This window comes from Passer domesticus, chromosome 9, assembly GCF_036417665.1.
Source record: "Passer domesticus isolate bPasDom1 chromosome 9, bPasDom1.hap1, whole genome shotgun sequence".
NCBI lineage: Eukaryota > Metazoa > Chordata > Aves > Passeriformes > Passeridae > Passer > Passer domesticus.
Window position 1 is genome coordinate 3,445,049 of NC_087482.1, and position 27,686 is coordinate 3,472,734.

At 51.6% G+C, this 27,686-nt stretch overlaps 1 protein-coding gene and 2 long non-coding RNA genes across 3 annotated transcripts; 1 reads left to right on the top strand and 2 right to left on the bottom strand.

The window, feature by feature from the left end:
- Positions 1 to 228: 228 nt before the first annotated feature.
- On the top strand, positions 229 to 11,496 carry LOC135307544 (complex I assembly factor ACAD9, mitochondrial-like). The gene is made up of 16 exons (XM_064431957.1): positions 229 to 265; positions 434 to 540; positions 1,253 to 1,353; positions 2,011 to 2,089; positions 2,996 to 3,170; positions 3,769 to 3,842; positions 5,064 to 5,139; positions 5,829 to 5,899; positions 6,230 to 6,349; positions 6,975 to 7,103; positions 7,857 to 7,936; positions 8,427 to 8,553; positions 9,257 to 9,334; positions 9,821 to 9,949; positions 10,691 to 10,763; positions 11,214 to 11,496. Exons 1-16 carry the CDS (start codon positions 244 to 246, stop codon positions 11,312 to 11,314), a joined length of 1,542 nt encoding a protein of 513 aa, XP_064288027.1. The 5' UTR covers positions 229 to 243; the 3' UTR covers positions 11,315 to 11,496.
- A 1,763-nt stretch (positions 11,497 to 13,259) lies between these two features.
- On the bottom strand, positions 13,260 to 15,268 carry LOC135307043 (uncharacterized). The gene is made up of 4 exons (XR_010367785.1): positions 15,035 to 15,268; positions 14,589 to 14,833; positions 13,965 to 14,130; positions 13,260 to 13,454 (listed from the first exon to the last, which is right to left on the bottom strand). It is a non-coding gene; the product is annotated as an uncharacterized LOC135307043 (long non-coding RNA).
- Positions 15,269 to 15,813: 545 nt separating this feature from the next.
- Positions 15,814 to 16,865, bottom strand: LOC135307044 (uncharacterized). Its single transcript, XR_010367786.1, has 4 exons — positions 16,792 to 16,865; positions 16,607 to 16,705; positions 16,047 to 16,154; positions 15,814 to 15,878 (listed from the first exon to the last, which is right to left on the bottom strand). It is a non-coding gene; the product is annotated as an uncharacterized LOC135307044 (long non-coding RNA).
- Positions 16,866 to 27,686: the final 10,821 nt, after the last annotated feature.

Consider the following 27,686-nt stretch of genomic DNA (forward strand, 5'->3'; position numbering starts at 1 on the left):
ACAGGATGGTCAGGCTGCAGCTAGAAAGAAGAAATTCTTGTGAAGCTGGGAATGAGAAGGGTCATGAGTGACTGTGGCCCTGGTGGGGGAATCCTGTAGCCTCCCAGCTGCTCTGGGCACTGAGAAACACAGTGTTAAATGAGAAAAAATTCTCTATTTGTAGTGGACTCGAAGAAAATCGATCAAGATGCAAAAATCCCACCCAAAACCTTACAAGGACTGAAGGACCTGGGTCTCTTTGGCATGCAGATTCCAGAGGAATATGGTGAGTAAATGCCACAGAAGAACATCTAGGGGTGCATTTTGTGCCGCTTTTGTACCTCTCCAGTTAAAGCTGCTACATTCCTGTATTTCTGTACTTGAAATGGATTTTTGGGGGAGCGGGGAAGTGGCACAAAAAATGTACTGAAATAAAACCTGGTGCCTGTTCCAGGTGGGCTGGGCCTGTCAAACACCATGTATGCACGTCTGGGAGAAATCAGCTCCCTGGATGGCTCCATTGCAGTGACCCTGGCAGCTCACCAGGCCATTGGGCTGAAGGTAATGCTGCTGCTCTGGGGCCAGGGCTTCTGCACAGATTGCATGGAAAAGGTGAAGTGAAAAATGTGGGGCTTAGGGGGAGCAAATCAGAATTACTGGCAAAGCATAAATCAGGTTGTTGGTGTCTGCAGCAGCCTCTGCCACTGGTTCAGTGTGAGACAGAAAGGCTGCATAGGAAGTACACAAGGAAGTTACTATTAGGATAATTGTTCTTAGGTGAATGAGTCCAAGTTGGTTTTTTTTAAATTGGCTAAACTTGTCTAAAGTACCTAGAATAAATAGAATTGAAACAGTATCAGGGGGGCTCAGGTGATGAGGAAGGAAAGAATTCAGAAAAGAGGAACTTTGGCTGGCTGGGGCTGCGTGTTGGGGGGCCTAGAGGAGATAACTCATCTGAGAGAAAGTGTGTCAGTTTTGAACTTGAATATAGCCATAGGTATTTACCTTTTTAGTGCTGGGTGGATGGCAGAAAGAAGCTTGAAACCACACTCAGTTTGTTATAGCAAGAGAAGATTCCTTGTGGAATTGAGCAGAGAATGCTAATGAAAAAATATTTTAATGACTGACAAATAATACAGTCTTGTTGATTAAACTGTCTCTTGCTATGCCATAAAACTTGCAGATGAAGCTTTCTAAACATGCTGGAGCTTGTCAGCTCCCTCTCTTTTCCCACAGGGTGATGCTGCAAAGTTTCCTGTGCTTGTTTCTGCAGGGGATCCTCATTGCTGGCACCGAGGAGCAGAAGGCCAAGTACCTGCCCCGCCTGGCCTCGGGGGAGCACATTGCTGCCTTCTGCCTCACCGAGCCCGGCAGGTGCTGCTGCCCCACAGCCCCACAGGGGCTCACTGCCTTAGCTGCATTGCTTCATACCTTCAGGCTTCTTTATCTGGGGCCCATGGCTTCAGTATATACATCTGTGGCTTAGTTTTGGTATTTCAAGGAACACTCCAATTACTCTTTCCCCAGCATGCTGCTTTTGGCAGTGTCCATGAAATCCTTGATTCTTGTTCTCATCCCAGGAATTCATTTACTTGAAAGGATGCTTTGTGCTACGTCAGAAATAATGTGCTGTGACTGTTCTGGGATGCTTTCAGTTCTTATTCAAAATATAAAAGCCTGTTTTGAAGGAGCTACCAAAACTAAAAGGAAGAATTTTTGTTGTCACTTAAGTGAGAGGCTCATTGTGTGTTCACATAGCTCAAAGTGTAGCTCCAAAATGTTGCTTTTGTGGCATTCTACACATTCTGGTCAGGTTATAATCCTGATAACATGGTAATGAGAAGAAATGTCCCCTCAGGTAACTTTTAGAACTGTTCAATCTAGTGAGCTTGCTTGTTAGTTAAAACCTAAAATTTATATACTATTTGAGACCCCCTCCTTTTTACAGAATAGGAAGAGGGGGAATATGCAGTTTTGTTTTTTTAAAGCATGTTTACTTCTTTAAACATTAGTAACTTGTTTGTTTTCTAGTGGGAGTGATGCTGCATCCATCCAGACAAGGGCAACCCTGAGTGAAGATGGGAAACACTTCCTGTTAAATGGCTCCAAGGTACCTACTCACAGACTGGGAACAGGAAAGGGGTTTCTTACAAATGTAGGAAGTGTTCTTGTCTTTTGCATCAGTCTGGAACTGGGAGGTTTCCAAGCTAGAGGAGAATGACCCTGTCAAAAAGATTAGGCACAAAGGGAATAGAAAATTATTGTTAGAGAATTACTGCATTAAACTCCTGGTAAGGAAAATGGAAAACTACCCTGGGTTCTTCCTCTGTTGGCCATTTATGTGTTCAGCTTCAGGGCGGGTTGGTTTCTTAGTAAATCAGCCCCTTCCATGACAGCTTAGGTAAAAGGAAACCTGAACCTGTATTTGACATCTCTTCATTCTGCAGGCTAGATTTTAAAATAAAACTTGATATTTAATTAGAAATAGGTCTGCCTGGAACCTTTCTGTTAAAAGAAACCGTGACAAAAGCCAGTCTTGAAGAAATCAGAGATGTCCTGGTTTCAGCAGTATTGGATGCGTTGCAGACTTGGTCTGTAGTTGTTGATCCATTTGTGGTGTGAAGAGACCCACCCTGGGGGAGAGGCTGATCAGAGAATTTCTCATCAGAGTTAATTTTTGGCCACAGGGTTTGTCCAGTCTGCATTGCCCCTGTATCTCTCAGGTGCCAGCAGCAGCAGGATGGACCAGCTTTTGTGGAAATGCACTGTGGATTTTAATTTAATGCATATTGATACTACATTCTGGTTTTAAAGTTGCTCTAAACTGAGCACATGTGGTCAGCTCTCCTCAGAAATGTGCTCACCCTGGGAGCAGACCCTCATTAGAACTGAAGGGAAGGAACAGCAATTTTTCAGCACTCTGTTCTTTTCCCAGCCTGTTACAAAACCCTGGAGGGCTGTGCCCACAAAATCAGCACATTTACCTTTCTTACACATCTTCCCTCTCTCAAAACAGGTCTGGATCTCCAATGGTGGCCTGGCCAGTATTTTCACAGTGTTTGCCAGGACAGAGATTGTGGACAAGGATGGGCAGGTGAAGGATAAAATCACTGCTTTCATCGTGGAGCGGGACTTCGGGGGCGTCACCCACGGGAAACCCGAGGATAAACTGGGCATTCGAGGCTCCAACAGTAAGAGCCACCTAAAACTGTTAGCAGAACTTGTTTTCATAGTTTAAGGTTTTATTTTGGTTGGATCATCTGAATTCAGGGGCAAATCAATACGTATTCCATGTTACAGTATAAGTTTCATGTTTCTTTAGCTGGCTTTTCCCAGGAGCCCTTCCTGACGCAGGGTCTGAAATAAGAAATCCAATTTGTGGAGTTCATTCACTGTGCAGTGAAAGAAATCATTCAGGAGACTCAGTGGCCAATAGGTTTAATCTAGAAGTCCACGTTCTTCAGCTCTTCTAAGCTTTGTAATGATTGCATCTTTTCACCATCTTGGTGACTGTTCAGTCAGTTCCTTAGAACTAGAAATAAAGACCAAACTGTAGTTCTCTGTTTACACAGTGTATATTCATAATATTTTAAATATTTTACATCAATAACTGATGTCAACTACAGCCTTTTCCCAAATTCTCACTTCTTTGGCGAAGCATGTATAATTCTGTCATAAACAATGCATTAGGAAGACTTCATTTCCTGCTACAAATAGTGACTTAAGTTCCTGAATGTCTTTTAAGTATTTCTGTGTCATATTTGATCAAGTGTTAATTCTGTGTTTCAGCCTGTGAAGTACATTTTGAAAACACCAAAGTGCCTATAGAGAATGTAATTGGAGAAGTTGGAGGGGGATTTAAGGTAAGCAGTGGAGAATAACTACTGGTTATTTATAGAAGTCTGAAGGAGGCTGTTTCCCCCCGTGCTGAAGTTTCCTTGTGGGTGGTGTGAGCACTGCCACACTCTAGGGTACAGGAGGTGAGATTCCCCCATTGATCTGTAAATTGGTGTCACTGGACAGTGCACAGTGTGCCATCATCTCAGATTTCTGTGTTTCTTCTCTTCTTGTTGGGCTTTTGGTTGTTTGTTGTGGTGTCCCCTCAGAAGAGGGAGTGACTTCAGCTGCCCTTCTGCCCTGAATGGGGGACATGTCCTCTGCTGGTTCCAGAGCAGAATGTGGGAAGGGAGACACCCTGGCACAGGCTGTGTGGATGTCACAGGGAGTGCTGGAGGCATGCCCAGCTCCAAGGTGCCCTGGCTGTCAGGTGCTTCTCCAGGGCTGCCCTGTTGCACAGGGAAATGCTGGCAGGACCCCAGGAGAGAAAACCACAGGTGGCCTTGCTGTGTAACCTTTCTCTGAGAGTGTGACCTGGGGAGTTGCTAACCTGCTCTTACTCCTTCTCCATTTCTTATTCCTGCTGTAGCAGGCAAGTCCAGGCCTAAGTGCTAAAAGAAATTATTTTCCTTAATGTAGTAGAGATTAAAAGAAGATTGTTATGGTGCCTTCCTGACAAGTTAAAATGTAGGACAGTGACTTCTTTCCTAACAGGCTTTGACATGAGTCACCCATGTTGAGAAACAACACTACAGACACCAGACTCCAAAATCTATTTTTTTTACGTTATTGGTCTGTATTTCATTTCTATACCTCCTTTCTTATCCCTTCTGTGATGTGTTGCTGAAAGCCACCTGAGGCAGAGAGCAGCCATCACAGGTCAGCTGCAAGGAGAAATACTGTGGTTTTCTTCATCTGATAAACTGGAGCCGTGCTGTCCAGCTGGAATGTTGTTTACCAGCTGCAGATAAATGCATTTTTATCTACATTTTACCTTCATCTAATTAGAGATTATTTCCAAGTCACCGGATCATCTACTTCAGATACAAAATTGGATGTAATGGGTGGCAGGAAAAGCCCAGTTTTGAAGCATTTTCCTTGGGATGCTGAGAGCTGTGGTGGCTGATGTGAGGGCACTCTCCAGGACTGGCAGTGTGTCCCAGTGAGGAGTGAAATCCAGGGAACACAGAAGCAGGAAGCAGTGACCTAAGGAGAATGTGGCCTAAACCCCATCTGTTTCTTCACAGGTTGCCATGAATATCCTCAACAGTGGAAGATTTAGCATGGGCAGTGCATCTGCTGGAATGATTAAGAAGTTGATAGGTGGGTGAATTGGGAGCTCTGCATGGCTGGGTGCCAGCAGAAACTGCTCTGCCTGAGGCAGATCATGCAAGACATTCAGAGTGGGAGCAGGAGTCTTGACCTTGTCATAACAGGCTTTGATATCTTTAAAACACGAAAATATGGTTTTGAAAAATTAAATTAAAAGCCTGCTTGCAGAGGTTTTGAAATAAAGGTCTTTTTCCTTTTGTACAGTGTAGATTCAGTTCATAGAGTGGGAGGTTATTGCCTCTGTTGGACTTCCCTGAGGTAAAATGTTATTCCCAACAAAAAAACCTCTGTACTATTGATTTTAGAAGGTGTAATCTCCCCTGGAACCTCCCACCTGAATAACTGGCTCAAAGCTGCACACAGTAACTAGGGCTAAAACTGCTTTCTGCCAATTATTAGCCAAAACAGTAACAGAAGTCTCTCTAACCAATTAGCACCAAACCTGATCACTTCTCTTAAGAGTACAGGTTCATACCTCTGGTTCAAAAGCCTTTGACAGGCTGGTCCCACACTTGGTCAACAACATCAGTGTGAGGGTGATTTTCACAAAGTGCTGCTTCTGGAACAGCCAGGGGGCTCCTGGGCACAGACTGGAATGTCACCGCCCAGGGAAGGACACCAGCTGCTGGAATGGTCTGTCACAGCCCTTCTGAGAATGACTTGTTTTTCTTTCTTTGAAGAACTGACATCAGAGTATGCTTGCACCAGGAAACAATTCAATAAGAAACTCAGCCAGTTTGGATTAATTCAGGTAACAAAACATGAAACACCTAAATCTCTGTGCGAAGTGCCAGGACATAGATTGCATTGGGTGTATTTTGGCTGTACTGGTTTAAAGGATTTGCTAGAAATTTGTGTGAACCTGGTGCTGACTTCTGTACACTGATCTTTTAAATGTCCAGAATGATAAATGTATAAAAGTATTTTTTATTTATTGTTGTTTCAAAGTGGTACTTTTTATTGATTGATTAATTTGATGATGTAAAACATATAAGAACTGCAGGTCTTTTTAAGTTTGAGGGTTGATTGTGGACTTTTGCATCTGAATTTCTGTACGATTCCTCCTGTTGCTGTGTGGCAGGAGAAGTTTTGTTTGATGGCTGTGAAAGCCTACGTGATGGAGAGCATGGCTTACCTGACTGCAGGGATGATGGACAGGCCAGGCTTCCCTGACTGCTCCGTCGAGGCTGCCATGGTCAAGGTAACCAGGGCTGGGAAAAGGCTCAGTGTTCAGCCTGCAGAGGGCTGAGAACTCAGGGCTGCATTTAGAGGAGAGAAGCACTGCAGCCAGGTGGAATGACAGATACTGTTCTGTCTGTACCCCACAAGCTCAGACTCGTGCAAAATAAAACCAGCAGGGAACAGGTTGAGAATGTCACAGCCGCTGAGCTGGCGTCTGAGGAGGCCTCACATGAGCACTGGGACACTCAGTCACACTCCAGCTGCCATCCTGGCCAAGCTGCTGCTGTGCCAGCTTTCCCAGGGAGCTGATGGCACAACAAACCCTGTGGAATATCCAGGCTGTGGCTGTCAGGGTGTCCCTCATGGTCACTGCAGAAAACTCCTGCTCTGGGCTCCAGCCAAGCAGCTGCAGCTGCTCTCCCTGTGTGGGGCTGCCCCTGTCCCTGGAATGTGGAGAGTGCCCTGTGCATTGCATCACTAAATTTGACAAACCCCTGAGCCACAGGGATACTGCTCCAGGACCGGTGTAACACACAGAAAACGCTGCAGCAGTGTCCTGTGGATACAACCCCAGAGCAGGGCATCCTGTGTTTATTGCTGATTTATTATCTACTCTCTGCTGATCAAACCCTGTTCCATGGCAGGTGTTCAGCTCTGAAGGTGCCTGGGCATGTGTGAGTGAGGCTCTGCAGATCCTTGGAGGCCTTGGCTACATGAAGGATTATCCTTATGAACGCTACCTCAGAGACACCAGGATCCTGCTCATCTTTGAGGCAAGTACCAGGATCCCCTTTTTCTGCAAACTGCAGTTCACACCTCCTATAAAGGGGAGTAGAAACCTGAAGGTTTGATTGACCAGGATCTTGTTCCTTCAGCTGCAAAGTCTCTAACAGTAAAACTGCAGGACTAACCTTGTTTTCTTTGGAATATCAATAGTAGTTCCCTATAATAAAATAAGCTATGATGGCTTTTACAGACTGACCACAGTGTGAGTTACAGCAGTAACCTTTCCTCTTGTGTGCTTCTCACAAGAGAAGCAGAGAAACTCATAAAAGATCAACTTAGACATTTAATTAACTTATTGATGGCTATTTAAATTAAAAGAAAGGTTGGTTCTGAAGCTTGTTCTCTTTCCAAGCTGGATTGTCAGTGACCCATCATGTGCACATCAGAGTCACTGTCAGACTTGATTTTAACTCAGCTCATTTTGAGCAGTTCTACAACTATTCAAATATTCCTTCACTGGAACAGTGCAGAGCATTTTTAATCAAAATGCATTTTGTCTGTTTTCTTTTACATTGGGGTATATTTGTGTGTTTAATGATGAGGGGCTCAACTTCTGCAATGCCCCATGAAATCAGAATTAAAACTGAGATAAAGCAAAAGGCGGCAGTTTATGTGTGGGGAGAGTCATCATGTGATACTGGAGCAGTGGGAAGAGCACAGGGGCACAACAGACCTGCTTGGAAAACACTATTGTAAACTCTGGTTACCCACCTTCTCACTTTCTCTTCTGCTTTTTCCAGGGCACCAATGAAATCCTGAGAATGTACATTGCACTGACAGGGATGCAGCATGCAGGGAAGATCTTAACTGACAAAATTAAGTATGTTCTTATTTATTCTTAATAGTTTTAAATAAACTAAACAGAATCAGATAACTTTATAGATAAGAGGACAAACTGCAGGGAATACCTGCAGTATTTCTGTTTATTGTCTGTAAAAGTTCACTGTTACAGGGACTCTGTGTTTTTAATGGGATGGTTCATACAATTTAGGAATTGTAGCATTTAATGCATTTTATCTTGGACTTTTACACAAGCTGTAATTATTTCTTTCAAGACCAGTAATTAATATTTTGTATCTGAATGAAGTTGTATTGACACAACAGCTGCATTGTGCATATTGAGTACTGGTCTCTGGAATTCCTTGTGGGTGTCTTGGAGAGCAGCTGATGACTCTTAAGGCTCCACAGTTGTTCTCCAGACTTCACAGCAGTGGATCAGGACTTGGTGCTAAAGTATTTGGAATTCCAACTGGTTGTGTCTGAACCTCTTGGAATTTTTTTTAACAGCCATTCTTTCCCCAACATTTCAGAGCAATCAAGAAAGGAAACGTGGGAGTGGCGCTGGGGGAGTTCCTGACCAGGTTACAGGACACCCTGGGCAGGAAGGTGGATCTGGGGCTTGTAGGTGACAGTGGGGTGGTGCATCCCAGCCTCCAGGTAAGGGCCTCTCTGCTGAGCTCTTGTGTTTGTTCCCTTTGCTGCTTGCCACAATTTCATCTCCTGGTTTTGCAAACCAAAATGTATACCTAGGGGCAGTGAGATTTTCCAGGGTAAGCAGATGTTGGCACCATGACAGGGTAAGAAGTTACAGTTATTGTCCAGGTATCAAGGGAGGATGAAGGCTGCTCTAAGCCTGTGTTTATACCAAATCCAGTTTTAGATCCATTTGGATAATTTGTATAAATTGAGCCTTCACCATATGAAAGCGTTTTTAATGGCTGCCCTTTGTTATAAGGTTAGTTACAAAACAGGAGTTTTTCCTGTTTAATTGGAACAGAGTTTCAGGTCAGAATGACTGTGAATTACACATACACATACTTGCTTAATCACTTAGGAAAAGGTTTTTATGACCAAAAATGAATGTTCTGTTAATAGGAAAAAGATAAGGTATATTTTTCATGGGGCGTTCTGTTAGTTACTTTTGTTATCATAAGCCTATACTAAAAGTTACTGAGGGTAAACTCCAGAAAATTGTAATGGATCTTTGAGAGAAAGAAATGCGCCTGTCTGGCTTTTAGCAGCAAGGTGGATGAATGTTAAAAAAGAGAAAATCCAGTATCCTCTTTAAAGGGGGTGGGGGTATGTTGCTTTTCTGTTATAAGACTACTCAAATTGTTCTATTTTGTGTTTTGTTTTATAGGAGAATGCCAAGAAACTTGAAGAAAACGTTTATTATTTTGGAACTACAGTCAGGGGCCTGCTAAGTAGGTTTGGCAAGGTAACTACTTATTTTGTCTGTTGTCTTTGTTACTGAATAGTTTATCCTCAGGGCCCCACTGGAACCTGCAGGGGACTGAGTGTGGCAGGACCAGCACTTCCTTCACATGACACCTTCTCACTGGGTGTGAGAAAACACACTGACATTAGGTACTCAGTGTAATGGGCAAGTTACATTGTTAGAACCAAAACCAAAGTACCAGCACCCTCAGTGAATTGGTTGTTTTCTTCTTGTGTAAGCACAAATCCTGCTGCTACAGGCATTTAACAAAGTGGTTTAAGGCACACATCAATATTACAATTTTACAAGTAGAATTTAAAAGGTGCAGCTTAGTAAACCCAAAACTAACAATGATAATTTCTGACCTAGGCTAGAACGGGTTTATGCGAAATAAAGCTGGACCTAAACATGAAGTATGGACAGTGATATTTGGTTAAAGTTTTAAATTGGCAAACCACAAGCAGATAATGATTTTCTCTCTCCCAGACAATAGTGGATGAGCAGCTGGTGCTGAAGAGAGTGGCAGATGTGGTGATTAATTTGTATGCAATGACTGCAGCCATCTCCCGGGCCAGCCGCTCCATCAGCATCGGGCTCAGGAACCATGACCACGAGGTGAGTGTCCCTCAGCACCAACCATTCCCACTCAGGCTGTGCTCCTGGCAGCAGGCAGGCTGCATCTCTGGGGAATTACAGCAAACTCTCCCATAAAAGTGCAGCAGAACGTGGCTAAACCTGCCAGAGTGCAGGAGCCTCTCAGGGGCTCTGCTTGTTGAGCTGCACACTTTCAACATGTTTAAAATACTTCTTTAACACATACACAGACATTTAGAACCTCACCACAACTCTGCACGTTCTCTCAAATCTGTTAACACCATGCAGTTCTTCCCAAGCTCTTTCCATATAATCATTAATAAAAACACATAAGCACAACAGTATTTGGGCAGCACAGCTCAGGTCAGGACAGGACAGTGCTTATTTAGTAGCTCATGTAAAGTTTCATGGTAACAGTGGTGTTGCAGCACAAGAAAAATTTGCTCCAGATCAGTGTGAAAACAAATCCAACGTGATGAAGGTTTGGCTTTGGCCTTGAGACTTTGCTCTTTGTGTGAGCCCTGCTCTGGATTGATTCCCAATCAGTCTTGGAGTAGCTTTTGGGCGAAGGCTCATCCCAGCCCTGAGCCTTGGCAGTTCTCTGGCCTCAAAGGGACAGCTGAGGCTGCACTGCACATGGCTGGGGTTCAGGGCACCATCATCAAAGAGCTTTGAGATGTTTCAATTACTGTATTCTTACTACATGGTTTTTGTTATGAAATTCATTCACTATTTTTAAACTCAGTTTTACTCCTTTTCCAGGTGCTTCTTACAAATATCTTCTGCACAGAAGCCTATTTCAAGAATAATTATGCCATGGCTCAATTAGAAAAATGTAAGTACTATAAAATAGTTCTTACGCTCTTCTGTCTTTCAGACTGTAATCAAAAAAAGGTGAGTTTGATGTGACCAACAGAAGAGTTTGGCTCCGCTTTTAATTGAAACAAGCAGCAGAGCTGGAACCTGTTGAAAAGAGTCTCTTCACTTCATAGCTAAAGCCAACTGCAAGAGTTCCTTATTGAGGAATATAATATCTACATTTCATGTATATACTTCTGACAAGTAGCTGATAGAAATGAGGGATTTGGACTCTTTGGGAAGTACTGACCAGCTGGGCATTGGGTCTCTGAAGCTCAGTCTGTAATAACCAATCTTTTTCAATAGAGAATGTTCAGTTTCTTCCTGGCCCTCACACTCTTGCATTTGTGTTCAAAAACACTTCTTGAAAGAAATTTACAACAGCTCTTTGTGGTCCCTTAGTTGACTTTTCTCTCTTTCTCCACAGATGCTGATGAAAATCTGGATGATTCCATTAAAAAAGCTGCAAAGCAGATCCTGGAGAAGAGGGCATACATCTGCTCTCACCCTCTGGACAGGACCTTCTGATTCCTCCCTGAGAGCAGGCACTCATGAATGTCAGTCAGGGAGGAATTTGCTGCAGTTCCAGTATTTGGCATCTTAAAAGCATCTGTTATTTAATGTCTTTACTAAATGTAACTGTGTAAAATAAAACTTCTTTCTAACCAAAATTTCATAGGAAAAGGATAAATACAGAGATTTCATTTAAAGCTGAAGTTATTTTATTACAGACATACATATATATATATATATATATATATATATATATATATATGTGTCTGTTTCCCCTGTAACTGGATAAAGACAGGTGAGGTTTAGATGGGGAGATGTTTCTTCCTAGGAAGGGACTGTGGGGTTTCTCAGTATTTTTGTACTTCAATCAGCTGCTCATTCACTGAGCAAGCTTGAGGATTCCAGGATGAGGGAAGAGATGAGAATCTTGACTCCATGTTTCAGAAGGCTGATATATGAGGATATTATATTAAATTAAAGTACTACACTACAACTATATTAAATAGAGAGAAAGAATTCATCAAAAAGCTGGAAGGGAGAGCAAAGGAATGAATAACAAATCTTGTGACTGGCCACAGCTTTAACACAGGTGGCTGTCATTGCTCATCAAGTAAAAACAATTTCACATGCTGGGTAACAATTCTCCAAATCACATTCCAAAGCAACAAAACATGGAGAAGCTGAAGCTTCCCAGCTTCACAGGAGAAAAGACCCTGGAAAAAGGATTTTTCATAAAATATGTCTGTGACACTCGTAGAATGAGAACAGTTCTGTTTGGGAGCCCAAACATTGGTGCTAAACAGGTTTATTCTCGGTTTTTGGGGGCAAGAGGAAATAACTGAAGCCAGTTACTGTAAAATGCCTGCACAAGCACCAGTGCAAATAACAGCCAAAGGAAGGATGAAGCCAGTCCCACAACCACAGCCCAAGCGGCTAGAGATCCTCCTTCAACCCTGGCTGCATTGAAGCACCACTGACTGCCAAGAAGAAAAGCGCCCTACTGAGAGCAAGCAAACTTAACCCTCTGGCAGGACACAAATTTAGAGGGAAAAAAATTTAAAATCCCTACACCACCACATTTCCCAGTGAGAAGGGTTGGAACTCTCTGCCCCCCAGCACTTGCCCGGCAGGCAGGTTCACAAAGGTGCTGGGAGCTAAGCTGTGCCCTGGGAGGGAACAGAGCCAGCCTCCCTTCAGTGGGAGAAGGCGCGGCCTCAGCTGTAGCCCTGGGTGCCTGCGGTGGCCCAGGGCACGGCCATGGCTGTCAATGTGTTGGGCTGCAGCACAGGGCAGGCAGGAGCTCAGCAGCCTCAGCAGAGCCCAGGGCCGCGGCCCTTCCCTGCCGGGGCCCGAGCCTGGCCCGGCCCGGCCCGGCCTGAGCAGCCCGGACTGGCCCAGGGGATGGGCTGCGCCCGCCCGCTGTGCCCACAGGCTGGGCCCAAGCCTTTGCAAGAGGCTTTCTCCCAGCTTGGCAAAACCTCGGCCAAGTGTCCCTGTGCTGTGCTGAGAAGAGTAAAAAACCCCCTCAAATTTAACCCTGCTGCCCAGCGCATGAGGGATCCCTGCACACCTTAGGAGAGGCCATCAATACTCCTTTGTGCCTCATGAGGGATCCCTGATCCTCTCAGCAGGGACCCCAAAATATCCCTTTGAGCCTCTTCAGGTCCAGGCCCAGATGATCCCCCAGAAGGAAATGTGCCCTCAGCCCAGGGACGCTCAGCATGGGCTCTCCCTTCCCCTCGGGGCCCCGCCGCTGGGCACAGCAGCCCCTGCCTGGCTCCTGCCTGCCCACACCGTGGCCATCCACGGCTGCTCCTGGGCATGGAGCTCAGTCAGTGCTGGTGCCGGGTGGGCTTTGCTGCTGCTACCACATGGACATAGCTGTGAAAACTATTTCTTTATTTAAACATAAAATGTGGGCCAAGCCCTGCCCTGCCAGACAAGGGCTGCCCACCTTCAGTCCTGGCCAGGGAACAGGACCAGGGGGCTCGGGGGCAGAGGGTCTCGTTGAGGAGGGGTGGATTTGGGGATGCCTTCATTATGGTGGTGCAGCCACGGCAGGGCAGATGGGGGCAGAAGTGGATAGCTGGGATAAATTGTCAAGTTGTCGTTGTCTCTATTTTTAGGATCATCTTCTGAAGATGCACAGGAGCACCTGTGGAGAGAGGAGGAGGCTGAGGCCCCAGCTGCCAGTGGCACACAGGGACCCTCGTGCACAGCAGGGCCCAGAGCTGGCAAGGCTCCCCAGCACGGCTGGAGCTGCTGGCACAGCTGGGCCCAGCTGGACAGCTGCCCCTCAAGGCCCCGGCCAGCAGGGCACGGCTCTGGGCAGGGTCCCTGGCCAGGAGCGGGCCCCACAGCGCCTCTGCCTTTCAAGGGCAATCTCGGTCCTGCTCTTTCTCCTCCCCACCTCCCTCTGCCTCTGCCCCGTGCCCCTGGGGCTGCTCTTGGCCAGGCAGCCTCAGTGGGAGCCAGCTCTGGCTGCAGCCCCAGCGGGGCCCCCAGGACAAGGCCCAGCAATTGAGAGGCCAATGGAAGCTCCGCAGAGTCATTTGGAGAATCATGGACTGGCCACAGCTCCGCTGCAGACTCTCTGGGAATGTTCCCTGACTATGAGCAGCCTTTAAAGGAAGCTGTTTGAGGCAGAGAATCGCAAAACACTCACCATTTTCTCGTCCAGCAATACCAGATTCCTGCACAGCACATCATCAGGCACAGTGCCGCACCAGCCACAATGGCCATCAACTTAATCAAACAAGGTGTTCCCCAGCAGAAAACTCTTCTCATGCTTTTCCAGATGATGTCAGAATGTGTTGAGGTGCTGGCTGCATCTGTGGGAGCAATGGGGAGCGTGAGCCCGTGCTGTGCTGCACTGCTGAGCTGGCAGCACGGTGGATACGGGCAGGATGTTCTCTGTTTCCCCCAGAGCTGGGGCCTGCAGGCACTTTGCTGCCCTTTGGCACAGGCCTGCTAATTACCCAAACCCCTGCGCCTGCACACCGTAATTCCTCTGTGCTGTGCCATTCTGCTCCAGGCAACACTTGTCGAAGACATGGATAAGGAGAAGGAAAATGGCCAGCGTTTTGGAGCTGCTCCAGGGCCCTCCCTCCTGTAAAGAGCGGCCCCTCCAGATGTTCTCAGAGACTGGGAAATTGCAGGGGATCTTAGGGTGTGCATGGACTGTGGTGCATGGATGCCTTCCCGCTGTGCCAGGCACGGCGTGTCCAGATGTGCAGTCAAAGCCCCCGGCTGCTGAGTCCCAGGGGAAGGCTGAGGGAAATGCACCCACCACGCTGGCTGTCCACACCACTCAGGAGTTTTTCCAGATGTTTGGATTCCTCCAGGGATGTACTAGCTCCTATAGGTTTCTTCTTCCTTCTTGGAGGACCTTAAGAGAAATATTTCCATTTCCCAGGAATGGATCCCACAAAACGAGGGCTCAGCCTGTGGGGTCAGCAGGCACACGCTACTCACCCCTGCCATGGGAGCTGGGCCTGCGTGCAACATCCACCAAAGTCCTCCCTGCAGACACACCTGTAACACAACAGCCACAGAAGCTTCTGCCATCTCTGCTGATCTGCACGGGCACCACTGAGCCGCAGGAGCGGTGAGGGGATCGTGCAGGGCGCGGGCACACACGTGCATGGTTCTGTGCTGGCACCTGCAGCGATGCCTCCCTGGCCCAGCTTTGGGCTCTGCGCTGGCAGCTCTCCCAGGGGAAAGGCCTTGACCTACCCTCAGCATCTCCCAGAGCCTCAGTAATGGGTACGCGTTGGGAATCCAGATCATCTCCATTCACAGGATAGTCTTCGTCAACAGGATCATCTTCGTCAACAGGCTCATCTTCATCATCAGGATCATCATCAGGTTCATCTGCAAAGAAAGGCAGGACAGAACAGTTCCTTTGACCCTGCTGAAGGTTCTCCTTCAGGCCTGAGTGGCAGTGAGGGCACCTGGGTTCTTGGTGCCCTCCAAGGCACTCCCTCAGCTCTGCCTCCCACTCAGGAGCAGGGGCAGGGGGACCTCATGCCTGTAGTGGCCCCACACTGGGATGGAAGGAGCCCCTTGCAGGGCAGTCGGGGCAGAAAGGATTCCCTGGAGCTGCCAGCAGCTCTAAACCCAGCCCCGGGCAGGGCCAGGGCTTGGCAGTGGCAGCAGGAGCAGCTCAGGCTCCCTGGGGTCGGTAAAGGAGCTGCAAAAAGCTCAGCCCTGGGGCACAGCCCTGGGCCCGGCCCCTTCCCTCTCTGCTCTTCTCCCTGGCTGCACAGAGCACATGGAAGGACACACTGGCATTGCACATGGGAGGAAGATGGACAGCTAAATGCTCCTTCCTCCCACGGGCAGCAATCCTGTGAGATCATTGCTGGGTACAAGAGTACAAATTTGGAGGCCAGGATTTCCAGAATCCATCAAACTTCGGAGGATCTTAAGGGAAATGACAAAGGAATATTACTCTGGACAATGATTACACTTGGATTGTGATTGCTCTGTTAGCAAAGGGTTGCTGATAACCTACCACCACCAAGCTCCAAGATCCTTAAACTGTGCTTTAACAAATGACGGAAGTCACGTTCCCAATCTAGAAAGGAGCACAGATGGGAACTGTTCCATGCTGTGCTGGGATCCCCTTGTATAGGGAACTGAGCACTGCAAGGGGGTCAGGTAATGCTGTGTGCCCGCACTGCCAAGCAGCAGAGAGGGCAGCTGAAGCCTCAGCAGGGCTCAGGCCCAGAGGCACAGCAATTACCTCCGGGGCCTGTGCCTGGCATCGCCTCCCTTCCTGCAGCAGAGGCTGCCATAGAGCCACTGCTTCCTCTGGGAAATGCTGCCTTCAGCACAGGCTTTCCTTCCATCTCTGCAGAAAGAAGAAGGCAATGCTGCATCAGGTGAGGCTCTTCCCCAATGGGAATGTGGCATCTTCAGGAGGCAATGCTTGTCTCAGTAATGGACAAGATTCAGGAGAAAGACCAGGTTATTGGGGCCGCTCCAGGGCCCTCCCTCCTCCAAGGAGCTGCCCCTCCAGATGTGCTCAGAGACTGGGAAATTGCAGGGGATCTCAGGGTGGGCATGGCCCCTGGTGCAGTTTGGGCAGCCTGTCAGCTGATGCCAAATGCCTTCCTGCAGAGGCTGGGCAGAAGCTGCAGCCAGGCCAGGCTGGGAAACAGCCCTGCAGGGCGTGAAAGCAGCAGCGGGGCAGCGAGGCTGCCATGGATCCCTTCCCACTGTGCCGGGCACGGCGTGTCCAGATGTGCAGCCAAAGCCCCAGGCTGCTGAGTCCCAGGGGAAGCATGAGGGAAATGCACCCACCACGTTGTCTCTCCAGGTCACTCCAGATCCTGTCCATCTGTTTGGATGCCTCCAGGGACTTCCTGTCTCCTATAGGTTTGTTCCTCCTTCTCGGAGGACCTTAAGAGTAGTATTTGCATTTCAGGTGAATGGATCCCATAGAACCAGGGCTCAGCATGCGGGGTCAGCAGGCACACACTACTCACCCCTGCCATGGGAGCGGGGCTTGTGTGCAGCAACCAGGAAAGGAGCCTGAAAAGTCTTTGCTGCAGATACACCTGTAACTCAACAGCCACAGGAGCTCCTGTCACCTGGTGCCTATCAGGCTGTCAATGATTATTCTTTTAGGAACATTGACAACATACCTTCAGGAGGCTTAAGAGGCTGAAAATCTTCATGGAGCCAAGCTGCTGGAGAAGCCTTCCTAGCATGCTTGTCTAGAGGGGAGCACAGATCTGATCAGAACCCATTTCCATGGTGTGCTGAGATTCCCCTCTGCCTTTGGGAACTGGGCACTGCAAGGGGGTCGGGTAAGGCCGTGGGAGCCAGATATCAATGGACAAGACCAAAGCTGCACAGGGGCATGGGGAGCTCTGGACTGGCTCTGGTCACTCTCCACCCTCTTTGCAGGCCCTGTGCAACATCCCTGGAGTGATGGCTGGAGGAGCCCAGAGCCCGTGGGGGCTCTCTCCCTCCCACAGAGGAAATCCACACTAAATCCTTGGGGGAAACTGCAGCAGGCAGTGCCACAAGTGTCCCTCCCAACCTCCGTCCCTCCTTCTGCTGGGACAGCTTCCGCAGCCCAAGGGCACACATCCAGGCTCTCTCAGGACACACTGGAGCCTTGCTCTCCCCCTCTGTCCTTTCCCCACCGTGGGCACCCCGTGCAGTCACTGCCAGGTTTCAGGACATGTCTCCCACAGAGGGACCCCAGCAGGACTGCTCAGTACCCGAGTGCCCTGAGCCTGCTCGGGATAATTCCCCTGGGCTGTGCCGCTCTAGTCCAGGCTGTGCCTGCACTGCCAAGCAGCAGAGAGGGCAGCTGAAGCCTCAGCAGGGCTCAGGCCCAGAGGCACAGCAATTACCTCCTGTGCCTGTGCCTGGCATGGCCTCCCTTCCTGCAGCAGAGGCTGTCAATGAGCCACTGCTTCCTCCAGGAAACTCAGCCTTCACCACAGGCTTTGCTTCCATCTCTGTAGAAAGGAAAAGGGACAGATGAATCAGGTGGGGCTGTTCCCCAATGGGAAGGCGGCATCTTCAGGAGGCAATGCTTGTTGAAGACATTAATAAGGTTCAGGAAGTCATCCAAGCTTTGGAGCGGGACCAGGGCCCTCACTCCTCCAAACCACCACCCCTCTGGAAATGCCCTGTGACCGGGAAGTTGCAAGGGATCTCAGGGTGGGCATGGCCCATGGTGCAGTTTGGGCTCCCTGGCAGCTGATGCCAAATGCCTTCCTGCAGGGGCTGGGCAGAAGCTGCAGCCAGGCCAGGCTGGGAAACAGCCCTGCAGGGCATGAAAGCAGCAGCAGCAGCAGCGAGGCTGCCATGGATCCCTTCCTGCTGTGCCGGGCACGGTGTGTCCACATGTGCAGCCAAAGCCCCCGGCTGCTGAGTCCCAGGGGAAGCATGAGGGAAATGCACCCACAACGCTGCCTGTCCACCTCACTCAGGACCCTATCCATGTGTTTGGATGCCTCCAGGGACTTCCTGTCTCCTATAGGTTTGTTCCTCCCTCTTGGAGGAACTTAAGAGAATTATTTGCATTTTCCCTGGGAGGGATCCCACAGAACAAGGGCTCAGCCTGTGGGGTCAGCAGGCACACACTACTCACCCCTGCCATGGGAGTGGGGCTTGTGTGCAGCAACCAGGAAAGGAGCCTGAAAAGTCTTTCCTGCAGACACACCTGTAACTCAACAGCCACAGGAGCTCCTGTCACCTGGTGCCTACCAGGCTGTCCATGATTATTCTTTTAGGAACATTGACAACATACCTTCAGGAGGCTTAAGAGGCTGGAAGTCTTCATGGAGCCAAGCTGCTGGAGAAGCCTTCCTAGCATGCTCGTCTAGAGGGGAGCACAGATCAGATCAGAACCCATTTCCATGGTGTGCTGGGATCCCCCTCTGCTTTAGGGAACTGGGCACTGCAAGGGGGTCGGGTAAGGCCTTGGCTGCCAGATGTCAGTGGACAAGGCCAAAGCTGCACAGTGGCCTGGGGAGCTCTGGACTGGCTCTGGTCACTCTCCACCCTCTTTGCAGGCCCTGTGCAACATCCCTGGAGGGGCGGCAGGAGCAGCCCAAGGCCCGTGGGGGCTCTCTCCCTCCCACAGAGGAAACCCTCCCCAAAGCCCTGGGCAAAACCATCCCCAGCGCTTCCCAGGGAGCAGGAAGCGCTGTGCCGGGAAAGGGCAGCCAGGCTGCCGGCTCACCTGCTCGCTGCGCTTGCAGCGGAGCAGCCTGGGCAGCCCTGGCAGGCAGGGCCACGGCCAGGAGCAGCAGGAGTAGGAGGCGCAGAGCAAGGGCCATGGTGCCTTGCCCTCCGCCAGTCCCGCAGCTCTTGCTGCCACCGCTGTCCTGTCACCGCTGTCCCAAGGTCAGCACCGCTGCTGCCACCGCCGCTGCTGCTGCAACAGTTGTGATCAGGGACTGACTGCTGGCTCCTTGTGCTGCTGTGCAACCACGGGGCTCTGGCACCTCTGGCACCTCTGTGACCTCAGAGCCTGCTGTGTCCTCAGCCTGCTGTGACCCGTGAGCCCGCTGTGACCTCATGGCCAGGGCAGGTTTTTGTGGCAAAGGATCTCAAGAGGTGCCCTTCCAGCAAGGAGAGTGTGTCCCTGCTGGTAGCTATGTGCAATCTAGCTCTTTTTCACAAGAAGCGAGCTATACAATATTGGACACGTGAGACATTTCATGGTTCTACATGCCAAAGCAATGTCACGTCCAAAATTCAGCTCACATTGGCCATTCCCACTATTGCAGGCAGCCCCAGCCCTGCCCCGCTCCCACCATGTCCGTGCTGTGCGCTGTGCTGGCCTTTGGCCCCTATTTCAAAAGTGGAGGACTTGATGCCATAGCTTACAAAAGTAATGCAACACAGGCCATCAGAGTAACTGCACACTTTAGGGGACACCCAAACCCACTGCACATCTTAGGGGTATCCTCCGCCACCCTAAAATCCCCCAGTGTGCCTCACAAGAGACCCCAGACCCCTGCTCTATTTACAGGTGTCCCTCGGCCCCTGCACACCTTTCCACATACAGTAAATTCCCTGCACAATTTTTGGGGGCCGTCACCCCCTTGCACAGCACAGAGATGATCCAAAGCTGCTGTGTGCCTTTAGAGGGAGCCAAACATAACACTCAGGGAGCAGCAACAGGGCTGAGCCATCTTCAGTGTGTGCTCACCATGTGTCCCTGGGGGAACAGATGAGGCTTGGGGGCAAATGGCCTCTCTGCTCATAAGAGATCTGGGAGTGCCACAGGTTCAGTCTCTGTCGGGCTCTGAGCTCACCCCTCAGGCTATGAAGGACTTCCTTCAGAGTCCAGCCTCATTCCATTGATCTCAAGGCATGCACTTTCTAGGTGGTTTCCCTCTTTTCCTGGGCATCGCCCTGGAGGAGGTCCAGGCCCAGATGATCCCCCAGAAGGAAATGTGCCCTCAGCCCAGGGACGCTCAGCATGGGCTCCCCCTTCCCCTCGGGGCCCCGCCGCTGGGCACAGCAGCCCCTGCCTGGCTCCTGCCTGCCCACACCGTGGCCATCCACGGCTGCTCCTGGGCATGGAGCTCAGTCAGTGCTGGTGCCGGGTGGGCTTTGCTGCTGCTACCACATGGACATAGCTGTGAAAACTATTTCTTTATTTAAACATAAAATGTGGGCCAAGCCCTGCCCTGCCAGACAAGGGCTGCCCACCTTCAGTCCTGGCCAGGGAACAGGACCAGGGGGCTCGGGGGCAGAGGGTCTCGTTGAGGAGGGGTGGATTTGGGGATGCCTTCATTATGGTGGTGCAGCCACGGCAGGGCAGATGGGGGCAGAAGTGGATAGCTGGGATAAATTGTCAAGTTGTCGTTGTCTCTATTTTTAGGATCATCTTCTGAAGATGCACAGGAGCACCTGTGGAGAGAGGAGGAGGCTGAGGCCCCAGCTGCCAGTGGCACACAGGGACCCTCGTGCACAGCAGGGCCCAGAGCTGGCAAGGCTCCCCAGCACGGCTGGAGCTGCTGGCACAGCTGGGCCCAGCTGGACAGCTGCCCCTCAAGGCCCCGGCCAGCAGGGCACGGCTCTGGGCAGGGTCCCTGGCCAGGAGCGGGCCCCAGAGCGCCTCTGCCTTTCAAGGGCAATCTCGGTCCTGCTCTTTCTCCTCCCCACCTCCCTCTGCCTCTGCCCTGTGCCCCTGGGGCTGCTCTTGGCCAGGCAGCCTCAGTGGGAGCCAGCTCTGGCTGCAGCCCCAGCGGGGCCCCCAGGACAAGGCCCAGCAATTGAGAGGCCAATGGAAGCTCCGCAGAGTCATTTGGAGAATCATGGACTGGCCACAGCTCCGCTGCAGACTCTCTGGGAATGTTCCCTGACTATGAGCAGCCTTTAAAGGAAGCTGTTTGAGGCAGAGAATCGCAAAACACTCACCATTTTCTCGTCCAGCAATACCAGATTCCTGCACAGCACATCATCAGGCACAGTGCCGCACCAGCCACAATGGCCATCAACTTAATCAAACAAGGTGTTCCCCAGCAGAAAACTCTTCTCATGCTTTTCCAGATGATGTCAGAATGTGTTGAGGTGCTGGCTGCATCTGTGGGAGCAATGGGGAGCGTGAGCCCGTGCTGTGCTGCACTGCTGAGCTGGCAGCACGGTGGATACGGGCAGGATGTTCTCTGTTTCCCCCAGAGCTGGGGCCTGCAGGCACTTTGCTGCCCTTTGGCACAGGCCTGCTAATTACCCAAACCCCTGCGCCTGCACACCGTAATTCCTCTGTGCTGTGCCATTCTGCTCCAGGCAACACTTGTCGAAGACATGGATAAGGAGAAGGAAAATGGCCAGCGTTTTGGAGCTGCTCCAGGGCCCTCCCTCCTGTAAAGAGCGGCCCCTCCAGATGTTCTCAGAGACTGGGAAATTGCAGGGGATCTTAGGGTGTGCATGGACTGTGGTGCATGGATGCCTTCCCGCTGTGCCAGGCACGGCGTGTCCAGATGTGCAGTCAAAGCCCCCGGCTGCTGAGTCCCAGGGGAAGGCTGAGGGAAATGCACCCACCACGCTGGCTGTCCACACCACTCAGTTTTTCCAGATGTTTGGATTCCTCCAGGGATGTACTAGCTCCTATAGGTTTCTTCTTCCTTCTTGGAGGACCTTAAGAGAAATATTTCCATTTCCCAGGAATGGATCCCACAAAACGAGGGCTCAGCCTGTGGGGTCAGCAGGCACACGCTACTCACCCCTGCCATGGGAGCTGGGCCTGCGTGCAACATCCACCAAAGTCCTCCCTGCAGACACACCTGTAACACAACAGCCACAGAAGCTTCTGCCATCTCTGCTGATCTGCACGGGCACCACTGAGCCGCAGGAGCGGTGAGGGGATCGTGCAGGGCGCGGGCACACACGTGCATGGTTCTGTGCTGGCACCTGCAGCGATGCCTCCCTGGCCCAGCTTTGGGCTCTGCGCTGGCAGCTCTCCCAGGGGAAAGGCCTTGACCTACCCTCAGCATCTCCCAGAGCCTCAGTAATGGGTACGCGTTGGGAATCCAGATCATCTCCATTCACAGGATAGTCTTCGTCAACAGGATCATCTTCGTCAACAGGCTCATCTTCATCATCAGGATCATCATCAGGTTCATCTGCAAAGAAAGGCAGGACAGAACAGTTCCTTTGACCCTGCTGAAGGTTCTCCTTCAGGCCTGAGTGGCAGTGAGGGCACCTGGGTTCTTGGTGCCCTCCAAGGCACTCCCTCAGCTCTGCCTCCCACTCAGGAGCAGGGGCAGGGGGACCTCGTGCCTGTAGTGGCCCCACACTGGGATGGAAGGAGCCCCTTGCAGGGCAGTCGGGGCAGAAAGGATTCCCTGGAGCTGCCAGCAGCTCTAAACCCAGCCCCGGGCAGGGCCAGGGCTTGGCAGTGGCAGCAGGAGCAGCTCAGGCTCCCTGGGGTCGGTAAAGGAGCTGCCAAAGGCTCAGCCACGGGGCACAGCCCTGGGCCCGGCCCCTTCCCTCTCTGCTCTTCTCGGTGGCTGCAACAGAGCACATGGAAGGACACACTGGCATTGCACATGGGAGGAAGATGGACAGCTAAATGCTCCTTCCTCCCACGGGCAGCAATCCTGTGAGATCATTGCTGGGTACAAGAGTACAAATTTGGAGGCCAGGATTTCCAGAATCCATCAAACTTCGGAGGATCTTAAGGGAAATGACAAAGGAATATTACTCTGGACAATGATTACACTTGGATAGTGATTGCTCTGTTAGCAAAGGGTTGCTGATAACCTACCACCACCAAGCTCCAAGATCCTTAAACTGTGCTTTAACAAATGACGGAAGTCACGTTCCCAATCTAGAAAGGAGCACAGATGGGAACTGTTCCATGCTGTGCTGGGATCCCCTTGTATAGGGAACCGAGCACTGCAAGGGGGTCAGGTAATGCTGTGTGCCCGCACTGCCAAGCAGCAGAGAGGGCAGCTGAAGCCTCAGCAGGGCTCAGGCCCAGAGGCACAGCAATTACCTCCGGGGCCTGTGCCTGGCATCGCCTCCCTTCCTGCAGCAGAGGCTGCCATAGAGCCACTGCTTCCTCTGGGAAATGCTGCCTTCAGCACAGGCTCTCCTTCCATCTCTGCAGAAAGAAGAAGGCAATGCTGCATCAGGTGAGGCTCTTCCCCAATGGGAATGTGGCATCTTCAGGAGGCAATGCTTGTCTCAGTAATGGACAAGATTCAGGAGAAAGACCAGGTTATTGGGGCCGCTCCAGGGCCCTCCCTCCTCCAAGGAGCTGCCCCTCCAGATGTGCTCAGAGACTGGGAAATTGCAGGGGCTCTCAGGGTGGGCATGGCCCCTGGTGCAGTTTGGGCAGCCTGTCAGCTGATGCCAAATGCCTTCCTGCAGAGGCTGGGCAGAAGCTGCAGCCAGGCCAGGCTGGGAAACAGCCCTGCAGGGCGTGAAAGCAGCAGCGGGGCAGCGAGGCTGCCATGGATCCCTTCCCGCTGTGCCGGGCACGGCGTGTCCAGATGTGCAGCCAAAGCCCCAGGCTGCTGAGTCCCAGGGGAAGCATGAGGGAAATGCACCCACCACGTTGTCTCTCCAGGTCACTCCAGATCCTGTCCATCTGTTTGGATGCCTCCAGGGACTTCCTGTCTCCTATAGGTTTGTTCCTCCTTCTCGGAGGACCTTAAGAGAAGTATTTGCATTTCAGGTGAATGGATCCCATAGAACCAGGGCTCAGCATGCGGGGTCAGCAGGCACACACTACTCACCCCTGCCATGGGAGCGGGGCTTGTGTGCAGCAACCAGGAAAGGAGCCTGAAAAGTCTTTGCTGCAGATACACCTGTAACTCAACAGCCACAGGAGCTCCTGTCACCTGGTGCCTATCAGGCTGTCAATGATTATTCTTTTAGGAACATTGACAACATACCTTCAGGAGGCTTAAGAGGCTGAAAATCTTCATGGAGCCAAGCTGCTGGAGAAGCCTTCCTAGCATGCTCGTCTAGAGGGGAGCACAGATCTGATCAGAACCCATTTCCATGGTGTGCTGGGATCCCCCTCTGCCTTTGGGAACTGGGCACTGCAAGGGGGTCGGGTAAGGCCGTGGGAGCCAGATATCAATGGACAAGACCAAAGCTGCACAGGGGCATGGGGAGCTCTGGACTGGCTCTGGTCACTCTCCACCCTCTTTGCAGGCCCTGTGCAACATCCCTGGAGTGATGGCTGGAGGAGCCCAGAGCCCGTGGGGGCTCTCTCCCTCCCACAGAGGAAATCCACACTAAATCCTTGGGGGAAACTGCAGCAGGCAGTGCCACAAGTGTCCCTCCCAACCTCCGTCCCTCCTTCTGCTGGGACAGCTTCCGCAGCCCAAGGGCACACATCCAGGCTCTCTCAGGACACACTGGAGCCTTGCTCTCCCCCTCTGTCCTTTCCCCACCGTGGGCACCCTGTGCAGTCGCTCCCAGGTTTCAGGAAATCTGTCCCATGGAGGGGCCCCAGCAGGACTGCTCAGTACCCGAGTGCCCTGAGCCTGCTCGGGATAATTCCCCTGGGCTGTGCCGCTCTAGTCCAGGCTGTGCCTGCACTGCCAAGCAGCAGAGAGGGCAGCTGAAGCCTCAGCAGGGCTCAGGCCCAGAGGCACAGCAATTACCTCCTGTGCCTGTGCCTGGCATGGCCTCCCTTCCTGCAGCAGAGGCTGTCAATGAGCCACTGCTTCCTCCAGGAAACTCAGCCTTCACCACAGGCTTTGCTTCCATCTCTGTAGAAAGGAAAAGGGACAGATGAATCAGGTGGGGCTGTTCCCCAATGGGAAGGCGGCATCTTCAGGAGGCAATGCTTGTTGAAGACATTAATAAGGTTCAGGAAGTCATCCAAGCTTTGGAGCGGGACCAGGGCCCTCACTCCTCCAAACCACCACCCCTCTGGAAATGCCCTGTGACCGGGAAGTTGCAAGGGATCTCAGGGTGGGCATGGCCCATGGTGCAGTTTGGGCTCCCTGGCAGCTGATGCCAAATGCCTTCCTGCAGGGGCTGGGCAGAAGCTGCAGCCAGGCCAGGCTGGGAAACAGCCCTGCAGGGCATGAAAGCAGCAGCAGCAGCAGCGAGGCTGCCATGGATCCCTTCCTGCTGTGCCGGGCACGGTGTGTCCACATGTGCAGTCAAAGCCCCCGGCTGCTGAGTCCCAGGGGAAGCATGAGGGAAATGCACCCACAACGCTGCCTGTCCACCTCACTCAGGACCCTATCCATGTGTTTGGATGCCTCCAGGGACTTCCTGTCTCCTATAGGTTTGTTCCTCCCTCTTGGAGGACCTTAAGAGAATTATTTGCATTTTCCCTGGGAGGGATCCCACAGAACAAGGGCTCAGCCTGTGGGGTCAGCAGGCACACACTACTCACCCCTGCCATGGGAGTGGGGCTTGTGTGCAGCAACCAGGAAAGGAGCCTGAAAAGTCTTTCCTGCAGACACACCTGTAACTCAACAGCCACAGGAGCTCCTGTCACCTGGTGCCTACCAGGCTGTCCATGATTATTCTTTTAGGAACATTGACAACATACCTTCAGGAGGCTTAAGAGGCTGGAAGTCTTCATGGAGCCAAGCTGCTGGAGAAGCCTTCCTAGCATGCTCGTCTAGAGGGGAGCACAGATCAGATCAGAACCCATTTCCATGGTGTGCTGGGATCCCCCTCTGCTTTAGGGAACTGGGCACTGCAAGGGGGTCGGGTAAGGCCTTGGCTGCCAGATGTCAGTGGACAAGGCCAAAGCTGCACAGTGGCCTGGGGAGCTCTGGACTGGCTCTGGTCACTCTCCACCCTCTTTGCAGGCCCTGTGCAACATCCCTGGAGGGGCGGCAGGAGCAGCCCAAGGCCCGTGGGGGCTCTCTCCCTCCCACAGAGGAAACCCTCCCCAAAGCCCTGGGCAAAACCATCCCCAGCGCTTCCCAGGGAGCAGGAAGCGCTGTGCCGGGAAAGGGCAGCCAGGCTGCCGGCTCACCTGCTCGCTGCGCTTGCAGCGGAGCAGCCTGGGCAGCCCTGGCAGGCAGGGCCACGGCCAGGAGCAGCAGGAGTAGGAGGCGCAGAGCAAGGGCCATGGTGCCTTGCCCTCCGCCAGTCCCGCAGCTCTTGCTGCCACCGCTGTCCTGTCACCGCTGTCCCAAGGTCAGCACCGCTGCTGCCACCGCCGCTGCTGCTGCAACAGTTGTGATCAGGGACTGACTGCTGGCTCCTTGTGCTGCTGTGCAACCACGGGGCTCTGGCACCTCTGGCACCTCTGTGACCTCAGAGCCTGCTGTGTCCTCAGCCTGCTGTGACCCGTGAGCCCGCTGTGACCTCATGGCCAGGGCAGGTTTTTGTGGCAAAGGATCTCAAGAGGTGCCCTTCCAGCAAGGAGAGTGTGTCCCTGCTGGTAGCTATGTGCAATCTAGCTCTTTTTCACAAGAAGCGAGCTATACAATATTGGACACGTGAGACATTTCATGGTTCTACATGCCAAAGCAATGTCACGTCCAAAATTCAGCTCACATTGGCCATTCCCACTATTGCAGGCAGCCCCAGCCCTGCCCCGCTCCCACCATGTCCGTGCTGTGCGCTGTGCTGGCCTTTGGCCCCTATTTCAAAAGTGGAGGACTTGATGCCATAGCTTACAAAAGTAATGCAACACAGGCCATCAGAGTAACTGCACACTTTAGGGGACACCCAAACCCACTGCACATCTTAGGGGTATCCTCCGCCACCCTAAAATCCCCCAGTGTGCCTCACAAGAGACCCCAGACCCCTGCTCAATTTACAGGTGTCCCTCGGCCCCTGCACACCTTTCCACATACAGTAAATTCCCTGCACAATTTTTGGGGGCCGTCACCCCCTTGCACAGCACAGAGATGATCCAAAGCTGCTGTGTGCCTTTAGAGGGAGCCAAACATAACACTCAGGGAGCAGCAACAGGGCTGAGCCATCTTCAGTGTGTGCTCACCATGTGTCCCTGGGGGAACAGATGAGGCTTGGGGGCAAATGGCCTCTCTGCTCATAAGAGATCTGGGAGTGCCACAGGTTCAGTCTCTGTCGGGCTCTGAGCTCACCCCTCAGGCTATGAAGGACTTCCTTCAGAGTCCAGCCTCATTCCATTGATCTCAAGGCATGCACTTTCTAGGTGGTTTCCCTCTTTTCCTGGGCATCGCCCTGGAGGAGGTCCAGGCCCAGATGATCCCCCAGAAGGAAATGTGCCCTCAGCCCAGGGACGCTCAGCATGGGCTCCCCCATCCCCTCGGGGCCCCGCCGCTGGGCACAGCAGCCCCTGCCTGGCTCCTGCCTGCCCACACCGTGGCCATCCACGGCTGCTCCTGGGCATGGACCTCAGCCACTGCTGGTGCCGGGTGGGCTTTGCTGCTGCTACCACCAGGACACTGGGTCACAGCTGCATCTCTTTATTGCAGCAGAA

Coding starts and splice junctions, on each gene's coding strand:
- LOC135307544 (XM_064431957.1), top strand. CDS start 244: ATGCAGATTCCAGAGGAATATG. Junction 1,354..2,010: donor TGCCTCACCGAGCCCGGCAG/GTGCTGCTGCCC, acceptor TTTGTTTTCTAG/TGGGAGTGATGCTGCATCCA. Junction 7,104..7,856: donor GGATCCTGCTCATCTTTGAG/GCAAGTACCAGG, acceptor TGCTTTTTCCAG/GGCACCAATGAAATCCTGAG.